Source organism: Lepisosteus platostomus, chromosome 11, assembly GCF_059453375.1.
Source record: "Lepisosteus platostomus isolate fLepPlt1 chromosome 11, fLepPlt1.hap1, whole genome shotgun sequence".
Taxonomy (NCBI): Eukaryota; Metazoa; Chordata; class Actinopteri; order Semionotiformes; family Lepisosteidae; genus Lepisosteus; species Lepisosteus platostomus.
The window spans coordinates 107,400-130,490 of NC_142621.1; the positions used below are offsets into that span (position 1 = coordinate 107,400).

Genomic DNA, 23,091 nt, shown 5'->3' on the forward strand with positions numbered 1-23,091 from the left:
GGGGTGTAAGCAGTGGGAAGAGGAGTGGGCTCGTGTCGAATTGCCTTACCCGTTCCCAATCTGCAGGAGGTCCCACGACGGCAGGTAGCTGCTCCAGTCGCTGGAGCTCAGTTCGCTGTCGAGGGAGGACGAGGGCTCTGGCTCGGGGGAATCACGGCTCCACAGCTCCTACCTGTTGCAGAGTGTTTCTGCCCTCCCGATGGCCTCTGTGTTTTAGAAGGATCTGTCTCTTTTCGCTTGCTTACACCACAGGTTTCATCGACGATAGTGTGCATCCTGAAGCAGTGAGTTATCGGTCTTATTTCTACTGAGAAACAGTTCAAGCACTCACAAAACAATAACCAGGAGACGGTGTATGAAAAAGTATTGTAAAACTTGCAGAGTAGATTTGAATAGACAGTGGACGTCACACTGCGTGCACAAACTCATAACTCGCCGTGTTCAATTTTGTGTTGAGTTACAGGAACCTCAGCATCAGATGAAATCCTCTTCAGCGCCCCAGGGAGACTGGGGGACTTGCCAGATTTTCAGCTTTATCACTGGGTCCTTCGGCACAGGGCTGTTGAGCAAAGTGCTCCCCTCTGCTGGAGAGCCACAGGGGCACTACAGAGCGGCCTCGTGTTCCCTGCTCCTGCCCGTGCCTGTGGACGGCCAGTGTGACCGCGCGCGAGACAAAGTAGTGCATTCGTGGTGTAAATACAGAATGTTCACTAGCTGACTGAGGAAAGTTACAGAGACGGGAGTATACGTTCTGAAATAATGTGAACCACTGTTACTTCACACAGACAGACTACTTAAAAATCATGTGGCTTTTTAAGGTCGTTTTGTCTGCCTAAAGTACGTTAGATTTGTCACAGCAAAGAGTTTGAATACTTACAGAATGCAGCAGCTAGCATTGTTACTTGGAGCAGAAAGAATGACCACATAACTCCCATACTTCTCTCTCTTCATTGGCTTCCTCTCAGGTACAGGGCGGACTTCAAACTCCTTCTACTTACTTACAAGGCTCTCAGAGGTCAGGCACCTGTCGTGCCTCGCAGGGATGCTGCAGAGGAGAAATACTGTACACAGCATAGTTTCAGAGGCCTGTCTGTCATGGGCTGGGCACCATGTGAGTCGAATGCTGCATCAGTGCCATGGATCCAAGAGGGGCATCATGGATACAGCTGTCGTTTAGGAGGATTCTGCTGGTCTGCAGAGACCTGCATGGGGTACTGACATACAGACGACGTGATGGATGGATGGATTAATACCCGCATTCATTTCTTTCTTTTTTTTTAATGATATAATGTTAGCATGCCCAAAGGGGTTGGGCAGCCAGTTGACCTTGGACCCCTAGAGGATTTTATTCTCCTTACTGAGGAGTCTTTGGTTCCTTTCCTCCATTGTCTTCAGTTCTGTATTCACAAAATGTATATTTACCTGCATTGTTAAGCGCCTTGGGGCAACCTTGTTGTGAAAGGCGCTATATGAAAATAAATTGAATTGAATGGAATGACAGAGTCACGGCTTTTCCAGTTTCCTCTCCTATTATCTTCTTTATCTGCACTCTAAAACACAGTGAAACCTTGAACCTTTCAACTGGACCACTGCCGTTCTACATCACAGTGACTTTAACTAGGACGGAGACTTGAATGGGATGAAAAAGGAAATGGCATTATTTGCAGGAAGAAATTAAACTGTTCCACCTGATCACTTGCTAAACAAAGTGATTCACTGGAGTGGAGGCGGTGAAAGCTTTGTGAATCAACTTACAAAAGGAAACATGTAAGAAACGTAGCTCCCATATTTAACCCTTGAAAAATCTATGAGTGTCATGTGGAGGTGAAAGTATTGTTCAATTATTCTAATAAAGCTCACTCAACTAAGACCCAGAAAAGTACCAGAGTATTCTCACCTAAGAGGAAATACTAACAAGTAGGATGTTAAAATGAAAAGCATTAAAAACTGAATGATCTTCTCTGGGTCACAGTGCTCCTGAAAAAAAATCAAATTTCAGCAGACACCCAAGGTGAGCACCATGCTGAGCCAGTGTATAAGTGTATGAATCACAGTTTCAAGGAGCTTTTTTCAGTTTCGTTCCACTGATCGGCCAACACGGGGGGAACTTCAGTCTTACTCGCCCTATTGCATTAAGAAACTGTACAACATTCTCCAATAAGAACTTGCGACCTCACCTAACGAAAAGCAATTTGCGTAGCAGGGAAAGACTGGACTCCCACTGGGGATTTTTGTTTTTCATCCCGATGGTGATGTGCACTATATAGAGCGTTGCTGGACCCATGTGCAATTGGTGTCATTTCTAATCTAGAGGTCAAAGCTGTGAAACTTTCAAAGAGATGGAAGATCTCTTGCGAGACACCAATTCACAGAAGGGGCTAATGAGATCTTTGCTTGAAGTCTCATTGTGCTGCACTATTTCATTTTTCAGTGGGCACGACTCACAGGCATCTAAAATCATCTCAGTGACGGACTAAACAGGCCTCTCGCAAAGACTCGGGAACGGACACAGACCTTATCATCTCTGCTCCTCGGGAAGCGTGCAGAGATCACATTAGATGTGTTGCTCAAGCTCTTTATTGTCACGTACAGTAAACCCAGCAGTGTGGTCAGTGCGGGATGTGTTCTGTCCTGACGGCAGGGTCAGCAGCCAGAGGAGACCTGAAACACAAGACGGAGAGGTAAGACATTGATTCCGACAGAGAGAGCTTTCACACCGGGTTACTGACAAGAGGAGCAATAAGAGAAGAGTTGTAAAGACACGCCGAAGAGAATATTCTCATCTAAGAGGAAATATTAACAAGTAGGATGTTAAAATGAAAAGCATTAAAAACTGCATGATCTTCAGTAGTGAAATGATTACTGAGCTCTGGGTCACGGACAGCAGGGGAGTGAATGAGTTGTTTATTTTGTTTCCTGTGAATTATGTAGAATTCACAACGTGTTCCATTTGTACAGGAAAACCATTGAGAGCAGATTCACTTCTTCTGCACCAGAATGAATGATTTCCATCTTCACTCTAGGGTACTGTACTTTACAGCACTGTATTGTATTCTGCATATATGTCTGTTATGTATACATTTTCTTTCTCACTTTGTCTCTCTGTCCATTTGTATCAGTTTGTTGGAGAGCACCATCACACCAGCATCACAACATTTATTCTACTGCCTTATTAAGCAAATGTCTCTCCTAAATTATTTTTATATATAAAACATTTTTTGACATGATATACACAAATGGCTAGTTATACTTTCTGATTATATTTCCATCTTAGAAATGAAGCATTTCTCTCCTGCAGTTTGAGGTTGTTAAATAGAAAACTGGATCACTCCAGGGCCGAATCTTCTCCCTCTCTTACACTCGTTCACGAATGATCACAAGAGCAAACACATAGACTGACTTCTCACAAAGTGCGTCGATGACACAGTCCCGGTCAGCTTACTAAAGGACCCAGAAAATCACCACGGGCCAGTCTGAACAGTTTCACGGAATAGTCTGTTGACTTCTCTTTGATGTTTCATGTTACAAGAGCAAAACAATACTCACTGATTTGAGGATAATTGCGCCATCCCTCCAGCCTACTGAAATGAACCGTCAGACTGCAGAAGCTGTCAGTGACTACAGGTCCTTGGGACTGGTCAGAGAAACCTGAGATGAGACAAACGTTGTGAGACCATTTATAAGCTTGTGACCTCAAATTAAACGGAAGTCAGACATTTTCAAAGGGGGCAACACTGCGGCACAGTGGTTAGCATCGCTGCCTCATAGCACCGGGGCCCTGGGTTTGATTCCAGGGGTGCTGTCTGTGTGGAGTCTGCATGTTTGTTCGCGCTGCAGGGGACACCTCACCCCCACAGACACAAACTCAGACCACAGCCCATTTTTCCACAACACAATCAACCCGCCAGTATCAGTTTGTGTTCAGTGCTGGGGAGGTGCCTTGTCCTTGCAGAACAAAAACAAGGTGATCAGGACTGACGGCAAGATTCAGGTATTCAAGTACCCAGTAAATCCAGGGCTCAAATGGGGGAACTGTTTCACGAGCTACACAACATCCTCACACACGATGACAGAGCCTTGGAAAGCCGTGTGGAGAGTGAGGTGCTCGTACCCAGCCGGAGTTAAAAGAGCACGCATTGAGCAGAGCAACTGAGCAAAAGCACACTATCGATCTATCCAACCCAGAAAAGCACACATCTCTGTGATACAGAGGCTAAGGCAACATGTGAGTAAAGGATTTTGAATCAGCAATTGTGCTGATGAGCCAGTCAGCAATTTTTCAGAAATAGCAAACATGTCGTCAGCCTCCAGGAGCTGCAGAAGATTGTGAGATATAAAGGAGTGAAACCAGGGCAGGAGAAACTGATTCCTCGTGTAGGAAGCTGAGGAAAAAGATGCACACCCTGCAGACTGAAAGGAAGACAGCACAAACTATCGGTAATGTCAGCCTAGAAGAAAGTGTAGTGCAGTGTGTTGCAACTAAGTTTTTGTTCAATATTTGTTTTGTCTGAAAGAGACTATTTTGATTAGATACATGCAATACTATTTCTTTCTCATTCTCTGTCTTTTTATGTCTTATTTGGATCACACCATAAAGTTCATAACCCAGCCAGTTGCTTTGGCTCTGAAAGCACCCCTGATCCCCAAACACAGGGCTGCCGTTCCCACTGCCCGTCTGCTCTCTGCCCAGTGGAAGTAGCGTTTCTGCCCCGCAGCTGTGTGAGAGAAGATGACCTGAGAGCACTAACCCACCTCTGGAGAGGGAAGAGTCTCAGCTGGAAGGGAGGAGGAGCTGCCGGGCTGCCGCAGACAAGGCGCTGCTGAAATGATAGAGAAATCTTTTAGAATCAAACGTCACCTGGCTCAGTGTTTAAGCTGTAGTACATGATCACATTAGATTATTAAAACATGCAGACTGCCATTTCCATTCTGTACAAACAAAGGGTTTTCCATTGTAGAAAACACCACTGCAAATCCAAAGCGGAGTGCACTGGGACTGCAGTCCAGAGAAACCCATCATGTTACAAGAACTGGAGGCCATTTCACACCAAAACTGTACAATAGGATTCTTTCTGCACACCCAGTACTGGGGGCTGTGCCAGAGGCTCCTCACTGTTCTGGGATGATTTTAGACGTCGAATCGGGCAGGAGGCAGGCGCTCTTCGGGAGCTCTCGTCCCGTGCTATAACTCGGACCACGCGATGGCACAATTGCTTCCTACATACAAACAGAAACTTCAAACAACAAAACCCAACAAGAAATCTGTTCACACTTGGACTCCTGCTGCAACTGAGGAGCTGTCACGCACACACCTCCTGTGTCGGTAGTGTTGGCCGTAGGACGTGTTGTTCAGAGAGAGAAAAAATACACCATAGCAAGTCAGCACTCAAACAAACCAAAAGGCCAGTTTAATTGAAGTTGACGCAGCTGGCCACACAAACACTCACTGCGTCTCTTCGCCAGGTATCCACACAGACAGCACCCCAGGAAACCAGACCCATGAGAACAGGGGCAGAGCATGCAGACTCCACACAGACAGCACCCCAGGAAACCAGACCCATGAGAACAGGGGCAGAGCATGCAGACTCCACACAGACAGTACCCCAGGAACCAGACCCATGAGAACAGGGGCAGAGCATGCAGACTCCACACAGACAGTACCCCAGGAAACTGAACCCATGAGAACAGGGGAAGAGCATGCAGACTCCACACAGACAGCACCCCAGGAACCAGACCCATGAGAACAGGGGCAGAGCATGCAGACTCCACACAGACAGCAGCCCCGGACACCAGACCCATGAGAACAGGGGCAGAGCATGCAGACTCCACACAGACAGTACCCCAGGAAACTGAACCCATAAGAACAGGGGAAGAGCATGCAGACTCCACACAGACAGTACCCCAGGAAACTGAACCCATGAGAACAGGGGAAGAGCATGCAGACTCCACACAGACAGCACCCCAGGAAACCAGACCCATGACAACGGGGCAGAGCATGCAGACTCCACACAGACAGCACCCCAGGAACCAGACCCATGAGAACAGGGGCAGAGCATGCAGACTCCACACAGACAGCACCCCAGGACACCAGACCCATGAGAACAGGGGCAGAGCATGCAGACTCCACACAGACAGCACCCCAGGACACCAGACCCATGAGAACAGGGGCAGAGCATGCAGACTCCACACAGACAGTACCCCAGGAAACTGAACCCATAAGAACAGGGGAAGAGCATTCAGACTCCACACAGACAGCACCCCAGGAACCCAGACCCATGACAACGGGGCAGAGCATGCAGACTCCACACAGACAGCACCCCAGGAACCAGACCCATGAGAACAGGGGCAGAGCATGCAGACTCCACACAGACAGCACCCCAGGAACAGGACCCATGAGAACCGGGGCAGAGCATGCAGACTCCAGACAGACAGCACCCCAGGAACAGGACCCATGAGAACAGGGGCAGAGCATGCTGACTCCACACAGACAGCACCCCAGGAAACTGAACCCATGAGAACAGGGGCAGAGCATGCAGACTCCATACAGACAGCACCCCAGGAAACCAGACCCATGAGAACAGGGGCAGAGCATGCAGACTTCACACAGACAGCACCCCAGCAAACCAGACCCATGAGAACAGGGGCAGAGCATGCAGACTCCACACAGACAGCACCCCAGGAAACCAGACCCATGAGAACAGGGGCAGAGCATGCAGACTCCACACAGACAGCACCCCATGAACAGGACCCATAAGAACACAGGCAGAGCATGCAGACTCCACACAGACAGCAGCCCAGGTAACACACCCCAGCAGGAGGAGGCGCCGACGGACTCGCTCATGGTGCAGTGAGCCCAGCGGTGTGAGGATGGTGTCCAGCGCTGATTTGTCCCTGATAGTCCTGTCCCACAGCCTGCGAGTCACCGTTTCTTCCACAAAATACTCCAGCCAGCGCTTTTTAGATTACATTAAAAAAGCCGCCTGTTGACCTGCTGGAGGTCAGACCCGCTCCGGCAACAACTACTGCAGCTCCGTTGCCCCGGCAACCACGTTTTCTTTAACAAAGTAAAATAAACACAGGAGAAAAGTTTGCAAACAAGACAAGAGAGCTCAGAAACCCACAGACACGACGGCAGTGGGTTCTGTTTCTGTGTCGAGTTGATAAACCAGGCAGGACGAGCGCTGCAAACACACTAGAGTGCACATAACACAATCAGGGGTACACAAGACTCCTGCTTTTTACACAAACAGGTTCAACAGGTCAATCAAGAGCAGGTCGGCACAGCGATGTCTCATTTACAAAGAGTCTGAAGATTTGCTCGTCTCTTCCCAGAGCAGCTTCACTCCGGAGAGCAAGAAACAGCTCCTGCCGAGTCCGTCTTGTAAGACAGACATAGAAATCCGCGACACGGTAAATACACTGACATTGTATAATTAATTCTGATGCTCAATCAAATCTGCGGAACACGTGTGGAGCGCAGTCCAGAGCACTATAGAGACTACATTTCCCACAAGCCCTGTGGCGACTTCCTTTTGACGTAATCGAGTCGCGTCTTTTTATTTATAATTATAACAACAATACATGCCATAAAAACAAGAATACATATAACACAGAGTATAGTCAGGGGCACATACGATAATACATGTACATGTTATGGAAAAAGATTAAACAAGTAATCTTGTTTAATAGCAAACAAAAGCAGATAAGGTCCGTACATGTTTCAAATTGTCTGTACAGACGCATTTACATCCGTTTTAAAGTGTTTAAACACGGGTCTCCTCTCACAGCATTTCGTTAATTATTATATCGTGGAAGTATCATATTTTTTAAAATACAAACGATATTTTCATATTACTTTCAATAGGTTTAAAATGTAGTATTATTTAACTTCTTTAAAAGAAATGTCAATATTAGTTTCCTTCTTTACGTTATCTTTCAGAGTTGCTGTCACAAACGTCACAGTTATCATCTATATTTTCAATCTCTGCACAACGAGGATCTGTACGGAGGCGCTATTGGACTCGCCGCCATAGACTCGTGTATCTCTGTCGCCGCCCAGTGGACATTTCTCGAAAGTGCAGTTTTTTAACTTTTTATTGTAGCAATAAAAATAGATACAATACAAACAAGAGTATATTTATAGCACATCAATAATACCATCAGGGGTACATAGTATAATATATTTACACTTCTGAAAAAAAGATTAAACCAGGTTAATAAAGATAAGGGCTGATATAGTCTGTAAATACACTTTTACATCTATTTAAAATGTTCTAACGAAGCTGCCTGAGGAAAGAACTTACTGTTTTGATTACATGAATCGGAGATTGTGACTCTGCCTTTAGCTTCCCATTCCTTCCAAACAATTTCAATTTCACACCTCTGGTTGTGCCAGAGGGTCCTCAGTGGAAGAGATACCAGGGTCCCCAGCACTGCTGTCACCTCTTCTGTACTCCTCCTATGCTAACAGCTGTGTATCTACTGCTGACTCCGTGAAAGGAATCAAGACTCCAGATGATCCCACCCAAATAAAAAAAAAATCTGGAGTGGAAGGAGGTCTCTGCTTTAGTCGGCTGGTGCCGTGAAAACAACCTCTAACTCTATATAACTCCAACTGCCTGTGTCTCAGGAAGCCCTGGTCCATTTGTAATGGAAAACCATTGAGAGCACTAGAATGACTGATTTCCATCTTCACTCTAGGTCACTGTGCTGAACAGCACATTACTGTATTCTGCATATGATATGTCTGTTATTTACACCTTTTCTTTCTCACTTTGTCTCTCTGTCCGTTTGGATCAGGTATTTGGAGAGCACCACCACACCAGCCAAACTACCCAAACAGTTGCTTAGGCACTCAAGTGGACTTGATCAAATTAAACTTTCCAACCTAAACAGGAAAATGACAGTTTAAATGGATTCTACTGCCTTATTAATCATATTTCTCTTCTAAATTCTTTTAAAATAAAAACAAATATTTCTGACATGATACACACACATAGCTATTTTTATACTTTCTGGTTATATTTCAATCTTATAAATGAAGCATTTCTTTCCTGCGGTTTGAGGTTGTTAAAGAGAAAGACCCCATACTATCACAACCCCCTTTACAGGCTGGTGAAAGAGGTGAAATGAGGTAGCGGAGGTGTAATTGAGTCGGACAGCAAACTCTCACCTGCTGCTTGCCAGGACAGGAATCTTACAAAGGTCCCCTCCTCCCAGGAGGGTCACAGTAACAAATACTAAACACGAATGATTACAGTTCAGGGCCCCAGCACTGCCACCCACTAAAATAAACATGACACACAAGAGAACCCATAAGACAGTCATAGAAATCCATGACACGATAAACACCCTGAAATGGTACAATATAATTAATTCTGATGTTCAATCAAATCACCGAAACACGTGGGCAGTGCGGGCCAGAGAACTACAGAAACTACATTACCCATACGCCCTGTGGGCGACTTCCTTCTGACGTCATTTACTCGCGCCTTTTGAATGTCATTTTAATTTTTGGTTTATTGTATTTATTTTGTATTGTACAATACATTCATTCATTACTCTTGTTTGCAATGCAATGTATTCTTTGCTGTTGAAAATGCTTAAATATTTTTAAAATTAAAATAACTTATTAATACGAACATTACTAACGGTATTTTAATTAAAAAAAACTTTCGGTGAAATTTTGCTGAATGACCACCAAGCGGCGCCATTGGCACATTGTTGTAAAAATAATCATTTCTAAGAAAATTTCCAGTTTAATTCCACTGACCGGCCATCAGAGGGGCACTTTACTCGTCCTGCTGCTTCTGTTGAATTAATAATTGCTTAAATTATTGTCTGGTTAAATTGTCTGGTGGTAAGTATTTGTAATATAGGATTGCTCATGTCTGATCTGGAACACGAGATGGAAGTTTAACATGTGTGATTCACTGAGGTGGAGGGGTGGGAAATGACTGAAAGAAGTCTTGCCATGCTGTATTATTAATAGTAGTAGCAGTATTGTCATATTAACACAAATCCTCAGACTCACTAACATCTCCAATAGAACGACAATCTCACACATCAAATATTAGAGGACCCTTCCTTTATACCTAAAAGCTTTCAGTTGTTGGACAATGAAAAGAGTGCTTGCAGGAATCTAATTACTGTTGTTATAAACTCATTACAAGCTAATTGTCTCATTTCTTTTTTTTCTTTCTTCTCTTTTCAGCAGCAAATAAACCCATTACTTGATCCCTTACATTTCAAAACGCTCTGTATCAAACCAACAAATCGTTCATAAATTTAAACCATGTTTTTGAGAAACTAGCCTTAAAATCAAAATGACTACATTCATATGAAACACACTCAGAAACAATATCAAATGGTTTGATACAGAGTGCAGAAACAACTGAAGAGAACTACCAGAACTAAAACAACACCACACCACTCTGAACTGCGCCTCAGATACTGTGAGATGGTTAGACACTACATGCACACCCTAAAGAAGATAGGCACATACACAAACAGACAACTCTCAGACCACAAAAGGCCTGTAGCCAAGACACAGTCAACAACGCTTGACCCAACTGCAGCTCAGACCTGCAGCAAAGCCTGCTCAAACTCCTCAACCTCGTCCTGACGGCCGGCTGTTTCCCTGAGGCCTGGAATCAAGGACTGATCACGCCCGTCTGTAAGAATGGAGACAGACTCGGCCCCAACAGGTACCGGAGCTTCAGTGTGAACAGTAACCTGGGGAAGGAACTCTGTCGTATCTTGAATATCTGATAACCGGCCCTCCTTACTGAGCACAATGTCCTGCATTAGAGTCAGACTGGCTTCCTACCAAACCGCCACACATCCCATCACATTCACACCTGGGCTCTGATGGCCCATCTGGACACAGAACAGCAGAGCCTGGCACTACTGGAGCAGCACTGTCAGACCTGGTCACTGCCAGCCCATCTGGACCCAGAACAGCAGAGCCTGGCACTGCTGGAGCAGGACTTTCACACCTGGGCACTGCCAGTCCAACTGGACCCAGAACAGCAGAGCCTGGCACTACTGGGGCAGGACTGTCAGACTTGGGCACTACCAGCCCATCTGGACCCAGAACAGAAGAGCCTGGCACCGCTGGAGCAGGAGTGTTAGACCTGGACACTGCCAGCCCATCTGGACCCAGAACAGCAGAGCCTGGCACTGCTGGAGCAGGACTGTCAGACCTGGGCACTGCCAGTCAATCTGGACCCAGAACAGCAGAGCCTGGCACTGCTGGAGCAGGACTGTCAGACCTGGGCACTGCCAGCTCATCTGGACCCAGAACAGCAGAGCCTGGCACTGCTGGAGCAGGACTGTCAGACCTGGGCACTGCCAGCCCATCTGGACCCAGAACAGCAGAGCCTGGCACTGCTGGAGCAGGACTGTCAGACCTGGGCACTGCCAGCCCATCTGGACCCAGAACAGCAGAGCCTGGCACTGCTGGAGCAGGACTGTCAGACCTGGGCACTGCCAGCCCATCTGGACCCAGAACAGCAGAGCCTGGCACTGCTGGAGCAGGACTGTCACACCTGGGCACTGCAAGTCAATCTGGACAAGACCAGAGTTATGGTTTTCCAGGAGAAAGCCAGACCTCAGGGAAACAGGTACAAATTCACACTGAACAACAACACATTGGAGCACACATCCAGCTACACATATCTCGGTCTCACCATCAGCTCTTCTGGGAGTTTTGACCTGGCAGTGAAGGCACTGAGGGAGAAGGCACTCAGGGCTTTCTACGCAATAAGAAGGAGGCTCTTCAATGTCAACCCACCAACAAGAATTTGGCTCCAAATATCTGAAAGTGTAATCCAACCCATTGCCCTATACGGCAGTGAAATGTGGGGTCCCCTCACAGACCAGGAGTACACTCTGTAGAAACTCTAATCAATCTGTAGAAACATCCTCCTTGCGCAGAGAAAAACAGCTAACAGCGAGTGCAGGGCTGAATTAGGCCAGTACCCACTATTGATAAACATACAGAACAGAGTAATCAAACACTTGTTACACCTGAGAAATAGAGGCCACAATTCATACCACCACTAGGCCCTGCTGATCCCAGAGTACAGCTGGTCTTGACACCAGTCAGTCTCAGGACAGCACAGCTGCAGCAACACCAATCACAATCATCCAAATGCGGAGGGGACTGCAGTCCAGAGAAACCCAGCATTTGACAAGGACTGGAGGCCATTTCGCACCACAACTGTAGAACAGGATTCTTTCTGCACACCCAGTACTGGGGGCTGTGTCGGAGGCTCCTCACCAGAAGAGACTTGCATTCCTGTTGGCTCCTCTCGTTCTGTGATGATTTTAAACGTCGAATCGGGCAGGAGGCAGGCGCTCTTCGGGAGCTCTCGTCGCGTGCTATAACTCGGACCACGCGATGGCACAATTGCTTCCTACATACAAACAGAAACTTCAAACAACAAACCCCAACAAGAAATCTGTGCACACTTGGACTCCTGCTGCAGCTGAGGAGCTGTCACGCACACACCTCCTGTGTGGGTAGTGTTGGCCGTAGGACGTGTTGTTCACAGAGAGAAAAAATACACCATAGCAAGTCAGCACTCAAACAAACCAAAAGGCCAGTTTTATTGAAGTTGACGCAGCTGGCCACACAAACACTCACTGCGTCTCTTCACCAGGTATCAGAAACAAAATAAAGGAACAATCTTTTTATCATATCCACTCGCACCTTGCTCTCATTTCCAGACTCCTAACTTACCACTCCCAACAAACCCCAGTGCTCGCAACACCCTTTAAATAGGATTTGGCCCGTGCCACTATGGATACAATAGGTGTAAAACAGAAAATTCACAAGACAAACAACACATAGCACAGCAGTCCGGACTACTTGGACACACAATTACATGAAACCCTTAACAATTCACAGGACAGACTTTCATCAGATCTTCTATACCTAGTTGCCATTTTTCCCAATAACATTAGGCTCTGATAACCTCCCCTCTCAGCATTCCAGCAATGTTATGTTCCTCTAGCTAAGCTTCAGGCATATAACCAGTCTCCTATCTGTTTGCAACCTTTTAACCTTTCTGAGGACCCCTCAGAACAAATAGACACTGGCGTCTCCTCTCATGCAGTGCTGTTAAGACTTAAGCTAGTGGCATCCTACACTATGCTTTGTTCCTTTAGGGCCATTTCTCTAAAAATAGTGTTCTCTACCTTTTGTTTCCCCTCCTGTCCACAGCTGGAACAACTGTTTGCTAACAAAGACTGTTTATCTGTCTGGAAAGGTCTCCAAACTGTTACCAATTACAAAAGAAAATCCCCTCAGATACATCTTGATCACTCTCTACCAGATAACACATTTTACAGCAGGTCTGAAACACAAAGGATCTCCAACGACCTTGTCCATGGCAGTCTCACAGTCTCCAAATAATTCACATCCTGGGGATGAGATATTGTCCCCCACTCAACTGGAGTGCCACACCCACTCACACTCAATCTCTCACGAAGACTTGACGCCGTTAACAAGTCTTGAGAATGCCCTGTGAAGCAAAGAACAGGATGTGTTAAGGCTATTCAAAAAGCAAAACTGTAAAAAGTCAGCAGGACCTGACTGTGTATCTCCAGCCACACTACAGCACTGTGCTGGCCAACTCGCTCCAATCTTTACAGACGTTTTTAAGCAATCATTGTCCCAGTGCACAGTGCCAGACTGCTTCAAATCTTGTGTTATTGTTCCTGTTCCAAAAAAGGACACAAGAACCTGCCTTAATGCCTACAGACCCGTCGCACTAACGTCAGAACTGGCGCGTCTTCCCAACACGTTCGTGTCACAGTGAGGTGACCCCTCAAACAAGAATTATTTCCTGCCTCATATCTGACTACGGCACCTAGCAATGCAAACAGGATGCTAGGGCCCCTCTACATTACCACAGGTTCTGTTGATCTCCCAGATCCACCAATGCCCACAAAGACCAGCGACAAGCATGTGTATCGTATAAGTGACCTTTTTATTTTCTATCCACATTCACCATCAGCCAAAGACACAACGAAAACAGCAGCAACAAAAGGTCCTTCCAAGGGTCATAATGAATCCAGAGGGACGGCAGTCTTTTCTGTCAAGTACCGAAGAGTGGCCACTCGAACGATTCTTCTTCGTACCTGTAAAGTCTTTGATGGCCCCAGTGAACGAGAGGCCGGTCCCATTTCCCCAGACTCCGTTCAGGTTCCACTAGAAATCCTCCCGCGAACTGTATTCCATTCCCCTCAGTTTGGAGCGGCTAGCCGGGCCGGTTTCTCGCTCCTTGCCTTCAGGTATTAAAAGTCTCTGTACAGTACCTCTGTTCCGATGCCACTGTCTCCCGTGGTCGTCCATCGGTCCTTGCCTCCGTGAACTCGCGCTCCGCAGCTTCCCTTGTGCTGCCTGTGTCGTCTCCCGGGTCTGGTGGGAATCGGGAGCGCGCTCCGTTCCGGCTCAGATGGTTTTATTCCTCCCCTCAGCCCATCTCCCTCAGGGGGTTTTCCACTGTCCCTGTCAGAAAGGGGCTTGCCCAGTATTTTACCAGGAGGAAGCTCGTGTGGCTGACGAGTGTGAGAGTGCCGAGCTTAGGTGTTATGGGCCCTTATCACTTCTTTGTTCACTCTCCGGGTCGGAAAAACCTGAAAAGAGACAAACGTTGTGAGACCATTTATAAGCTTGGTGACCTCGAATTAAACAGAACAATAGCAACACTGTTCTACAAACCTTTCATTGAAAGGGTTTTCAAACACTGTCCCACTTGCTGGTTTGGCAACAGCAGTAGCTGGAATTGAATATGCAGCCATTAGTCTGCCTGGCAAAAAACAACCGGTCTCTCCAGTGGTCTGCATACAAGTGAACACACAAACCCCATACTATTAAAACCCCCTTTAGGGCACACTCACACCACAACACAATCAACCCGACAGACTCACCAACACTGGACTGCAGAAGCGGCAGGAAACCCTTGCGAACATGAGCAGAGCATGCAAACTCCACACAGACAGCACTCCAGGAAACCAGACACATGAGAACATGTGCAGAGCATGTGCGCCGTCTCTCAGCCTTTCACCTCCACTTGCAGATCAGGACGCGACCGGAGACCGGAGACTCCTCACTCCTGCAGGAGGAGGCGCCGACGGACTCGCTCATGGTGCAGTGAGCCCAGCGCTGATATTTACCGACAGCCTGCGACTCACCGTTTCTTCCTTTTCTTCTGCATAATGTCCACAAAATACTCCAGCCAGCGCTTTTTAGACTAACGTTTCTGCTTTGCTCGCTGATTAGATTAGGCTGAAAAGCCGACTGTTTACCTCCTCGAGGTCAGATCGCAACAACTTCTGCAGCACCGTTTCCCCGGCAACCACGTTTTATTGACAAAGTAAAATAAACACAGGAGAAAAGTTTGCAAATATGCAAGCAGGATGAGCCCTGCAGACACATGCTGCTGCCCGGGTCCGTCTTGTGAAATAGAACAGAACAGAAAACAGAAAGAAAAATACACACTCGAGTACACATAACACAATCAGGGGTACACAAGACTCCTGCTTTTTACACAAACAGGTTCAACAGGTCAGTAAAGAGCAGGTCGGCACAGCTGTCATGATGTCTCATTTACAAAGAGTCTGAAGATTTGCTCGTCTCTTCCCAGAGCAGCTTCACTCCGGAGAGCAAGAAACAGCTCCTGCCGAGTCCGTCTTGTAAGAGAGACATAGAAATCCGCGACACGATAAATACGCTGAAATTGTATAATTAATTCTGATGCTCAATCAAATCTGCGGAACGCGTGGGCTGCGCACGTGTTCTGTAGTGCGCTATAGAGCACTAGAGAGACTACATTTCCCACAAGCCCTGTGGGCGACTTCCTTTTGACGTAATCGATTCGCGTTTTTTTTCTTTTTAATTATAACAACAATACATGCCATAAAACAAGAATACATATAACATAGAGTATAGTCAGGGGTACATACAATAATACATGTACATGTTATGCAAAAAGATCAAACAAGTAATCTTGTTTAATATTAAACAAAAGCAGATAAGGTCCGTACATGTTTCAAATTGTCTGTACAAACGCATTTACATCCGTTTTAAAGTGTTCAAACATGGGTCTCCTCTCACAGCATTTCGTTAATTATTATATCGTGGAAGTATAATATTTTTTTTAAATACAAACGATATTTTCATATTACTTTCAATGGGTTTAAATGTAGCATGATTTTACTTCTTTAAAAGTAATGGCAATATTAGTTTCCTTCTTTACATTAGCTTTCAGAGTTGCTGTCACAAAAGTCACAGTTACCATCTGTTTTGATTTTCAATCTCTGCACAACGAGGATCTGTAAGGAGGCGCTTTAAGATTCGCCGCCATAGACTCGTGTATCTCTGTCGCCGCCCAGTGGACATTTCTCAGAAGTGCAGTTCTTTTTAACTCATGTAGCAATAAAAATAAATACGACACAAAACAAGAGTATATATAGCAAATCAATAATGTCATCAGGGGTACATAGTATAATATATTTACACTTCTGAAAAAAAAATTCAATATCTGCACAACAAGTCTTCGACAGCGCTTTGAGACACACCGCCATAGACTCGTGTATCTCTGTTGCCGCCCAGTGGACATTTCTCGGAAGTGTCACCGCCCGCCGTAATTAGGTAAAGTCCCGGAATTGAAATTGTGATTGGACGAAAGCGGTATCTGCCCCTCCTGCCGAAATCTCGGTGCTGATTGGTTCTGAGCCGAGTCACTCAACTTGAGGGCGGTAATTCCGTGGAAGAACAGGGAAGTCCGTGGTGATTGGCTAGGAGCGGTGTCACTCACAAAAACTAAAAGGAAATCCCGCCTTTTCCAGCCAACGGCGGTGATTGGACAAGCCCTGCGCCGCTCATTTGACGTCACTTAACTGCGACGAAACCGGATCTGATGCGTGATTAGCGCGACAGCCGGTCCGTCGCCCGAGGTCGGTGTGTAGCCGCGGCCCAGGATGCTGTGGTTCCGCTCTCTGCTCGTTAAGCACTGCGGACTCCTGGAAAACCGTATTGCAGGGCAGAGAGTTATTGAAATCCAGACGTCGCTGGAGAGTTTGTTTACTGACGAGTCACCTCACGTTGCTGATTAATTCGACCTCCTTGTGTTTTCTCTGCTTTAACAAATAGTAAAAATGCTATTCAATGCACACAAGAGTACATCACAGATCACCGGGGTACATTATACAAGCAAATAAAGATAAGGTCCACTTATCTTTTAGGTCCCGTTTCCTGGGGTACTTGCTTACCCCTTGATCGCAACAACTTTTACAGCTCCGTTGCCACGGCAACCACGTTTTATTGACAAAGTAAAATAAACAGGAGAAAAGTTTGCAAACAAGACGGGAGCTAAGAAACACGAGGACAGTGGGTTTGCTTTATGTGCCGGGTCGATAAACCAGCGCTGCAGACACGTGAAATAAAAGAAAACATACACACAAGGGAACACATAAGAGAGACATAGAAATACAAGACACGATCAATACGCTGAAATTGTATTAATATAATTAATTCTAATGTTCAATCAAATCAGCGAAACACATGGGGAGGGCAGCCCAGTGAACTACAGAGACTACATTACCCATAAGCTCTGTGTGCGACAACATTTTGACGTAATCGACTCGCGTCTTTTGTATTCTTTTTTTTAAAGAATTTTTTATTAAATTTGTAAAGAATTTACAAATACAAATACAATCAGAGGATCAAATTAGGTACAAGAGGACAAGCACAAACAGAAAAATAAACAGTTAACCGCCGTTTATTTATTAATAATAAATAAACCGAATTTATTATTTCTCACATTTTTAATAGAATTTAAATAGCGTTTCAGCTCCACCTCAAAAGAACTAAAAAGGGGAGTATTATTAGACCATTTGGATTTATGGATGTGAAATTTACCAAGAATGATTAATAAATTGACTATAAATAAATGCTCTTTTTCCAAATTTTCTACTAAACAGTACAATAAAATGTCAAAATCATTCAATCAAAAACCACCTTTAACTGCCTGCAAACAAAACTGTGTAAATCCGTCCAAAACAACTTCACAAACCTACACCTAACAAATAAATGCACCAAAGATTCCTTTTCCGCCCGACAAAAAACACACAGATCATCCTGCTCATGCTTAAATTTAAAGAGTACTAATTTCACTGGATAAAACTTATGAATGATTTTAAACGATATCTCTTTAACTTTATTTGTAATACAAAATCTATCAGGAATTGTCCAAACTAACTTCCAGTTTATATTTTCAAACATTGCATTCCAAAAAGACAAACAAGAAGGGATAAGATGGGGTTTACAAAGATTTCTAATATGAGTATTGTTACACTTCTTATCCTTTATTTCCACGCCATCCAAGAATAAATCAGTTGTAGGACCCAAAAGGAGGTCAGTCCTATTAACACTTTGATTTGCTTTTAATAAACCCACTACACCTTCCGGAATGGCGTCTTTTGTATTCTTTATGAGACCAAAAACTACAAGAAAACGTAACGTAGCAGTCGTATTGTCAGGGTACATGCAATAATACATGTACATTTTATGGAAAAAAAGATTCAACAAGGTAAATGCAGATAAGGCCCGTCCATGCTTCAACGTTCTTACAACACAGAAACAGACACATTTCAGAAAGACATTCTGAAATAAAATGTCTTTACATCCGTCTTAAACTGTTCAAACACGGTCTCCTCTCACACCGTTCCCTTAATAATTATGTTGCGCAAGTATAATAATGTTTTAAAATACAAACGATATTTTCATCTTCCTTTTCAATGGGATTAAAATGTAACAAATGTATTTCTTTCCGATTTCAAGTCTTTCCGATAGCGCTTTGAGACTCAGCTCCGTGGACTCGTGTATCTCTGTCGCCACCCAGTGGACATTTCTCGGAAGTGTCACCGCCCGCCGGAATTCGGAAAAGTCCCGGGACTGAAGCTGTGTGACTGGACAAGAGCCTGTCTCCCGCCTCCTGCTGAAATCTCAGCGCCAATTGGACAAAAGCTGCTCACAGTCCGGATCCAGTGGAAGGCCGATCCACTCCGGGTTTTCCGCAGCCGGCAGTCCGGATCCAGTGGAAGGCCGATCCACTCCGGGTTTTCCGTAGCCGGCAGTCCGGATCCAGTGGAAGGCCGATCCACTCCGGGTTTTCCGCAGCCGGCAGTCCGGATCCAGTAGAAGGCCGATCCACTCCGGGTTTTCCGTAGCCGGCAGTCCGGATCCAGTGGAAGGCCGATCCACTCCGGGTTTTCCGTAGCCGGCAGTCCGGATCCAGTGGAAGGCCGATCCACTCCGGGTTTTCCGTAGCCGGCAGTCCGGATCCAGTGGAAGGCCGATCCACTCCGGGTTTTCCGTAGCCGGAAGTCCGGGTCCGGTGGAAAGGCGGATCCACTCCGGGTTTTCCATAGCCGGAAGTCCGGATCCGGTGGAAGGCCGATCCACTCCGGGTTTTCCGTAGCCGGAAGTCCAGGTCCGGTGGAAAGGCCGATCCACTCCGGGTTTTCCGTAGCCGGAAGTCCGGATCCTTTACGATGCACGCAAGACTACGTTACAGATCACCGGAGTACATTATACAGGCAAATAAAGATAAGGTACGCACAGCTTTCATGTTGTGATACTTAGACATGGTTTGGAGACGTTCCCTCGTGTGTATTTTGAATTATTCAAATGCGTGTCGCTTTAATTTGGAAGCGCATCATTTCAGTGCATGAGTTTACCTGTTATGTTGGGCGAGATTTCACACGGATAATCAAACAAGAACGAGTTTGCCCTGGAATCCATTCCACTGCCCAACCTGAAAGTCAGAGCATGAGAACGGACGGATTGTATGGCGATTGTGGTGCTGCTCGACCACATCAGTTAGGCGAGAAGTACAATCTGCTACTACGACATACGGTCTAATTATTCAATTTTCGATTATTTCTCATCTTTAGGCTATTTATACATCTAATAACGAGCAAGTATAATGATTAAGCCAATGATACATTATATTTTAGATTCGGTTCAGCAGTATTGAGCAGTAAAATAACATCAATTTGTCTACAGGAAATGTCAGAATTAGAAGCCTTCTTTACACCATTTTGCCGATCTGTTCAGAGTGTTTTAACAACAGAACAAAACAAAAACAAACGTAAGGTTTCTGGGCTGCTTTGAGAAAGACAATTATCATCTATATTACTTTTAAATCTATGCACACTGTGTATCTTTACCGGGTCGATTCAATGTACAATTTTGTACTGACGCCTTAACCTTATTATTCATACAAAATCTGTTTGACAATAGTCATGTTTGATTCCACTCACTTTCCCCAAAGAGGTGCTCCAAAATAGTTTGACGAGATATTGTGAGATTGCGAGAAGGATCTGAAGTATTTATTAGTACATTATTATTAGTTATTACTAATTATTACTTGTATTATTAGTACAAGTATAACTAAATTGTTTTCCTTGTAGTCTAATAAAGGTTGTAAATTCTTCCATAGTTTCTGATGGTATACTGTTAGTTTCTTAAAAGCATCAATACCTCTCTAGGAGTAGCTCTGGTTACGACGGATTGTTATCAGACTTATCACAAACATTATATCTATTCATAAAATCTGCTTGATTCTACATTTCATCATCCACACCAGTTAATTTGTTGACCACGCTTATACTATTTTAAACCCAGTTTTCAAAGCACAGGTTTATTTTTTCTCTGTATTCTAGATGATGTATCTATGGGAGGTATGTTTATCTATAAGAGACCACGTGAGGAGAACTTCTTCATGGAAGCTGGCAAGTTTCAGGGGGGTTTCCAGCATCCAAATGACATTCAAGTAAAAAGTCTATACCCGCTAGTTCCTGAATGATTAAATTAGGGAAACATACACCACCTACTTTGCTTAATTTTGTAAATAATACTCTGTTGGTATCGGTATTAGATGCTCTAAACCCTGTAGCATTTAGGCCTCCTTCTGCCCGTGTTTGACAAATAACAACCATGAATAACGTTTTTTTTTTATTTTACTAAGGTAGAGAACATCAAATCACAAATCACAAAATCACCTTTTTGAAAATCTTAATACCAAGATATTTAATCACATCTTTTACATGTATATTACGTACGGAGCAGACACTTTCCAACAGCCACCAGTTCACTTTTCTGATATGTAAAGAAAGACCAGATACAGAGGAAATGACTTGTAAACGCATTTAATTGCTTTGTCCACCTCTGTGTGCTTTCTCAGAGAGAGAGTTGTATCCTCAGCCAATTGGGAACACCTGTAATCTCTTTATCCTGTACTTGAATACCCTGAAACTATTTGTTATAGGGGTGTAAGCAGTGGGAAGAGGAGTGGGCTCGTGTCGAATTGCCTTACCCGTTCCCAATCTGCAGGAGGTCCCACGACGGCAGGTAGCTGCTCCAGTCGCTGGAGCTCAGTTCGCTGTCGAGGGAGGACGAGGGCTCTGGCTCGGGGGAATCACGGCTCCACAGCTCCTACCTGTTGCAGAGTGTTTCTGCCCTCCCGATGGCCTCTGTGTTTTAGAAGGATCTGTCTCTTTTCGCTTGCTTACACCACAGGTTTCATCGATGATAGTGTGCATCCTGAAGCAGTGAGTTATCGGTCTTATTTCTACTGAGAAACAGTTCAAGCACTCACAAAACAATAACCAGGAGACGGTGTATGAAAAAGTATTGTAAAACTTGCAGAGTAGATTTGAATAGACAGTGGACGTCACACTGCGTGCACAAACTCATAACTCGCCGTGTTCAATTTTGTGTTGAGTTACAGGAACCTCAGCATCAGATGAAATCCTCTTCAGCGCCCCAGGGAGACTGGGGGACTTGCCAGATTTTCAGCTTTATCACTGGGTCCTTCGGCACAGGGCTGTTGAGCAAAGTGCTCCCCTCTGCTGGAGAGCCACAGGGGCACTACAGAGCGGCCTTGTCTTCCCTGCTCCTGCCCGTGCCTGTGGACGGCCAGTGTGACCGCGCGCGAGACAAAGTAGTGCATTCGTGGTGTAAATACAGAATGTTCACTAGCTGACTGAGGAAAGTTACAGAGACGGGAGTATACGTTCTGAAATAATGTGAACCACTGTTACTTCACACAGACAGACTAAAAATCATGTGGCTTTTTAAGGTCGTTTTGTCTGCCTAAAGTACGTTAGATTTGTCACAGCAAAGAGTTTGAATACTTACAGAATGCAGCAGCTAGCATTGTTACTTGGAGCAGAAAGAATGACCACATAACTCCCATACTTCTCTCTCTTCATTGGCTTCCTCTCAGGTACAGGGCGGACTTCAAACTCCTTCTACTTACTTACAAGGCTCTCAGAGGTCAGGCACCTGTCCTGCCTCGCAGGGATGCTGCAGAGGAGAAATACTGTACACAGCATAGTTTCAGAGGCCTGTCTGTCCTGGGCTGGGCACCATGTGAGTCGAATGCTGCATCAGTGCCATGGATCCAAGAGGGGCATCATGGATACAACTGTCGTTTAGGAGGATTCTGCTGGTCTGCCGAGACCTGCATGGGGTACTGACGTACAGACGACGTGATGGATGGATGGATTAATACCCGCATTCATTTCTTTCTTTTTTTTTAATGATATAATGTTAGCATGCCCAAAGGGGTTGGGCAGCCAGTTGACCTTGGACCCCTAGAGGATTTTATTCTCCTTACTGAGGAGTCTTTGGTTCCTTTCCTCCATTGTCTTCAGTTCTGTATTCACAAAATGTATATTTACCTGCATTGTTAAGCGCCTTGGGGCAACCTTGTTGTGAAAGGCGCTATATGAAAATAAATTGAATTGAATGGAATGACAGAGTCACGGCTTTTCCAGTTTCCTCTCCTATTATCTTCTTTATCTGCACTCTAAAACACAGTGAAACCTTGAACCTTTCAACTGGACCACTGCCGTTCTACATCACAGTGACTTTAACTAGGACGGAGACTTGAATGGGATGAAAAAGGAAAAGGCATTATTTGCAGGAAGAAATTAAACTGTTCCACCTGATCACTTGCTAAACAAAGTGATTCACTGGAGTGGAGGCGGTGAAAGCTTTGTGAATCAACT

General features: G+C 45.2%; 1 protein-coding gene and 1 long non-coding RNA gene across 2 annotated transcripts; one reads left to right on the forward strand and one right to left on the reverse strand.

The window, feature by feature from the left end:
- Nucleotides 1–2,559: 2,559 nt before the first annotated feature.
- Nucleotides 2,560–19,441, reverse strand: LOC148651673 (uncharacterized). Its single transcript, XM_088597627.1, has 6 exons — nt 14,941–19,441; nt 14,732–14,789; nt 12,284–14,646; nt 4,753–4,817; nt 3,547–3,648; nt 2,560–2,661 (listed from the first exon to the last, which is right to left on the reverse strand). Exon 1 carries the CDS (start codon nt 19,439–19,441, stop codon nt 19,019–19,021), a length of 423 nt encoding a protein of 140 aa, XP_088453753.1. The 3' UTR covers nt 2,560–2,661; nt 3,547–3,648; nt 4,753–4,817; nt 12,284–14,646; nt 14,732–14,789; nt 14,941–19,018.
- A 52-nt stretch (nt 19,442–19,493) lies between these two features.
- On the forward strand, nt 19,494–22,834 carry LOC148651674 (uncharacterized). The gene is made up of 2 exons (XR_015925120.1): nt 19,494–19,626; nt 22,305–22,834. It is a non-coding gene; the product is annotated as an uncharacterized LOC148651674 (long non-coding RNA).
- Nucleotides 22,835–23,091: the final 257 nt, after the last annotated feature.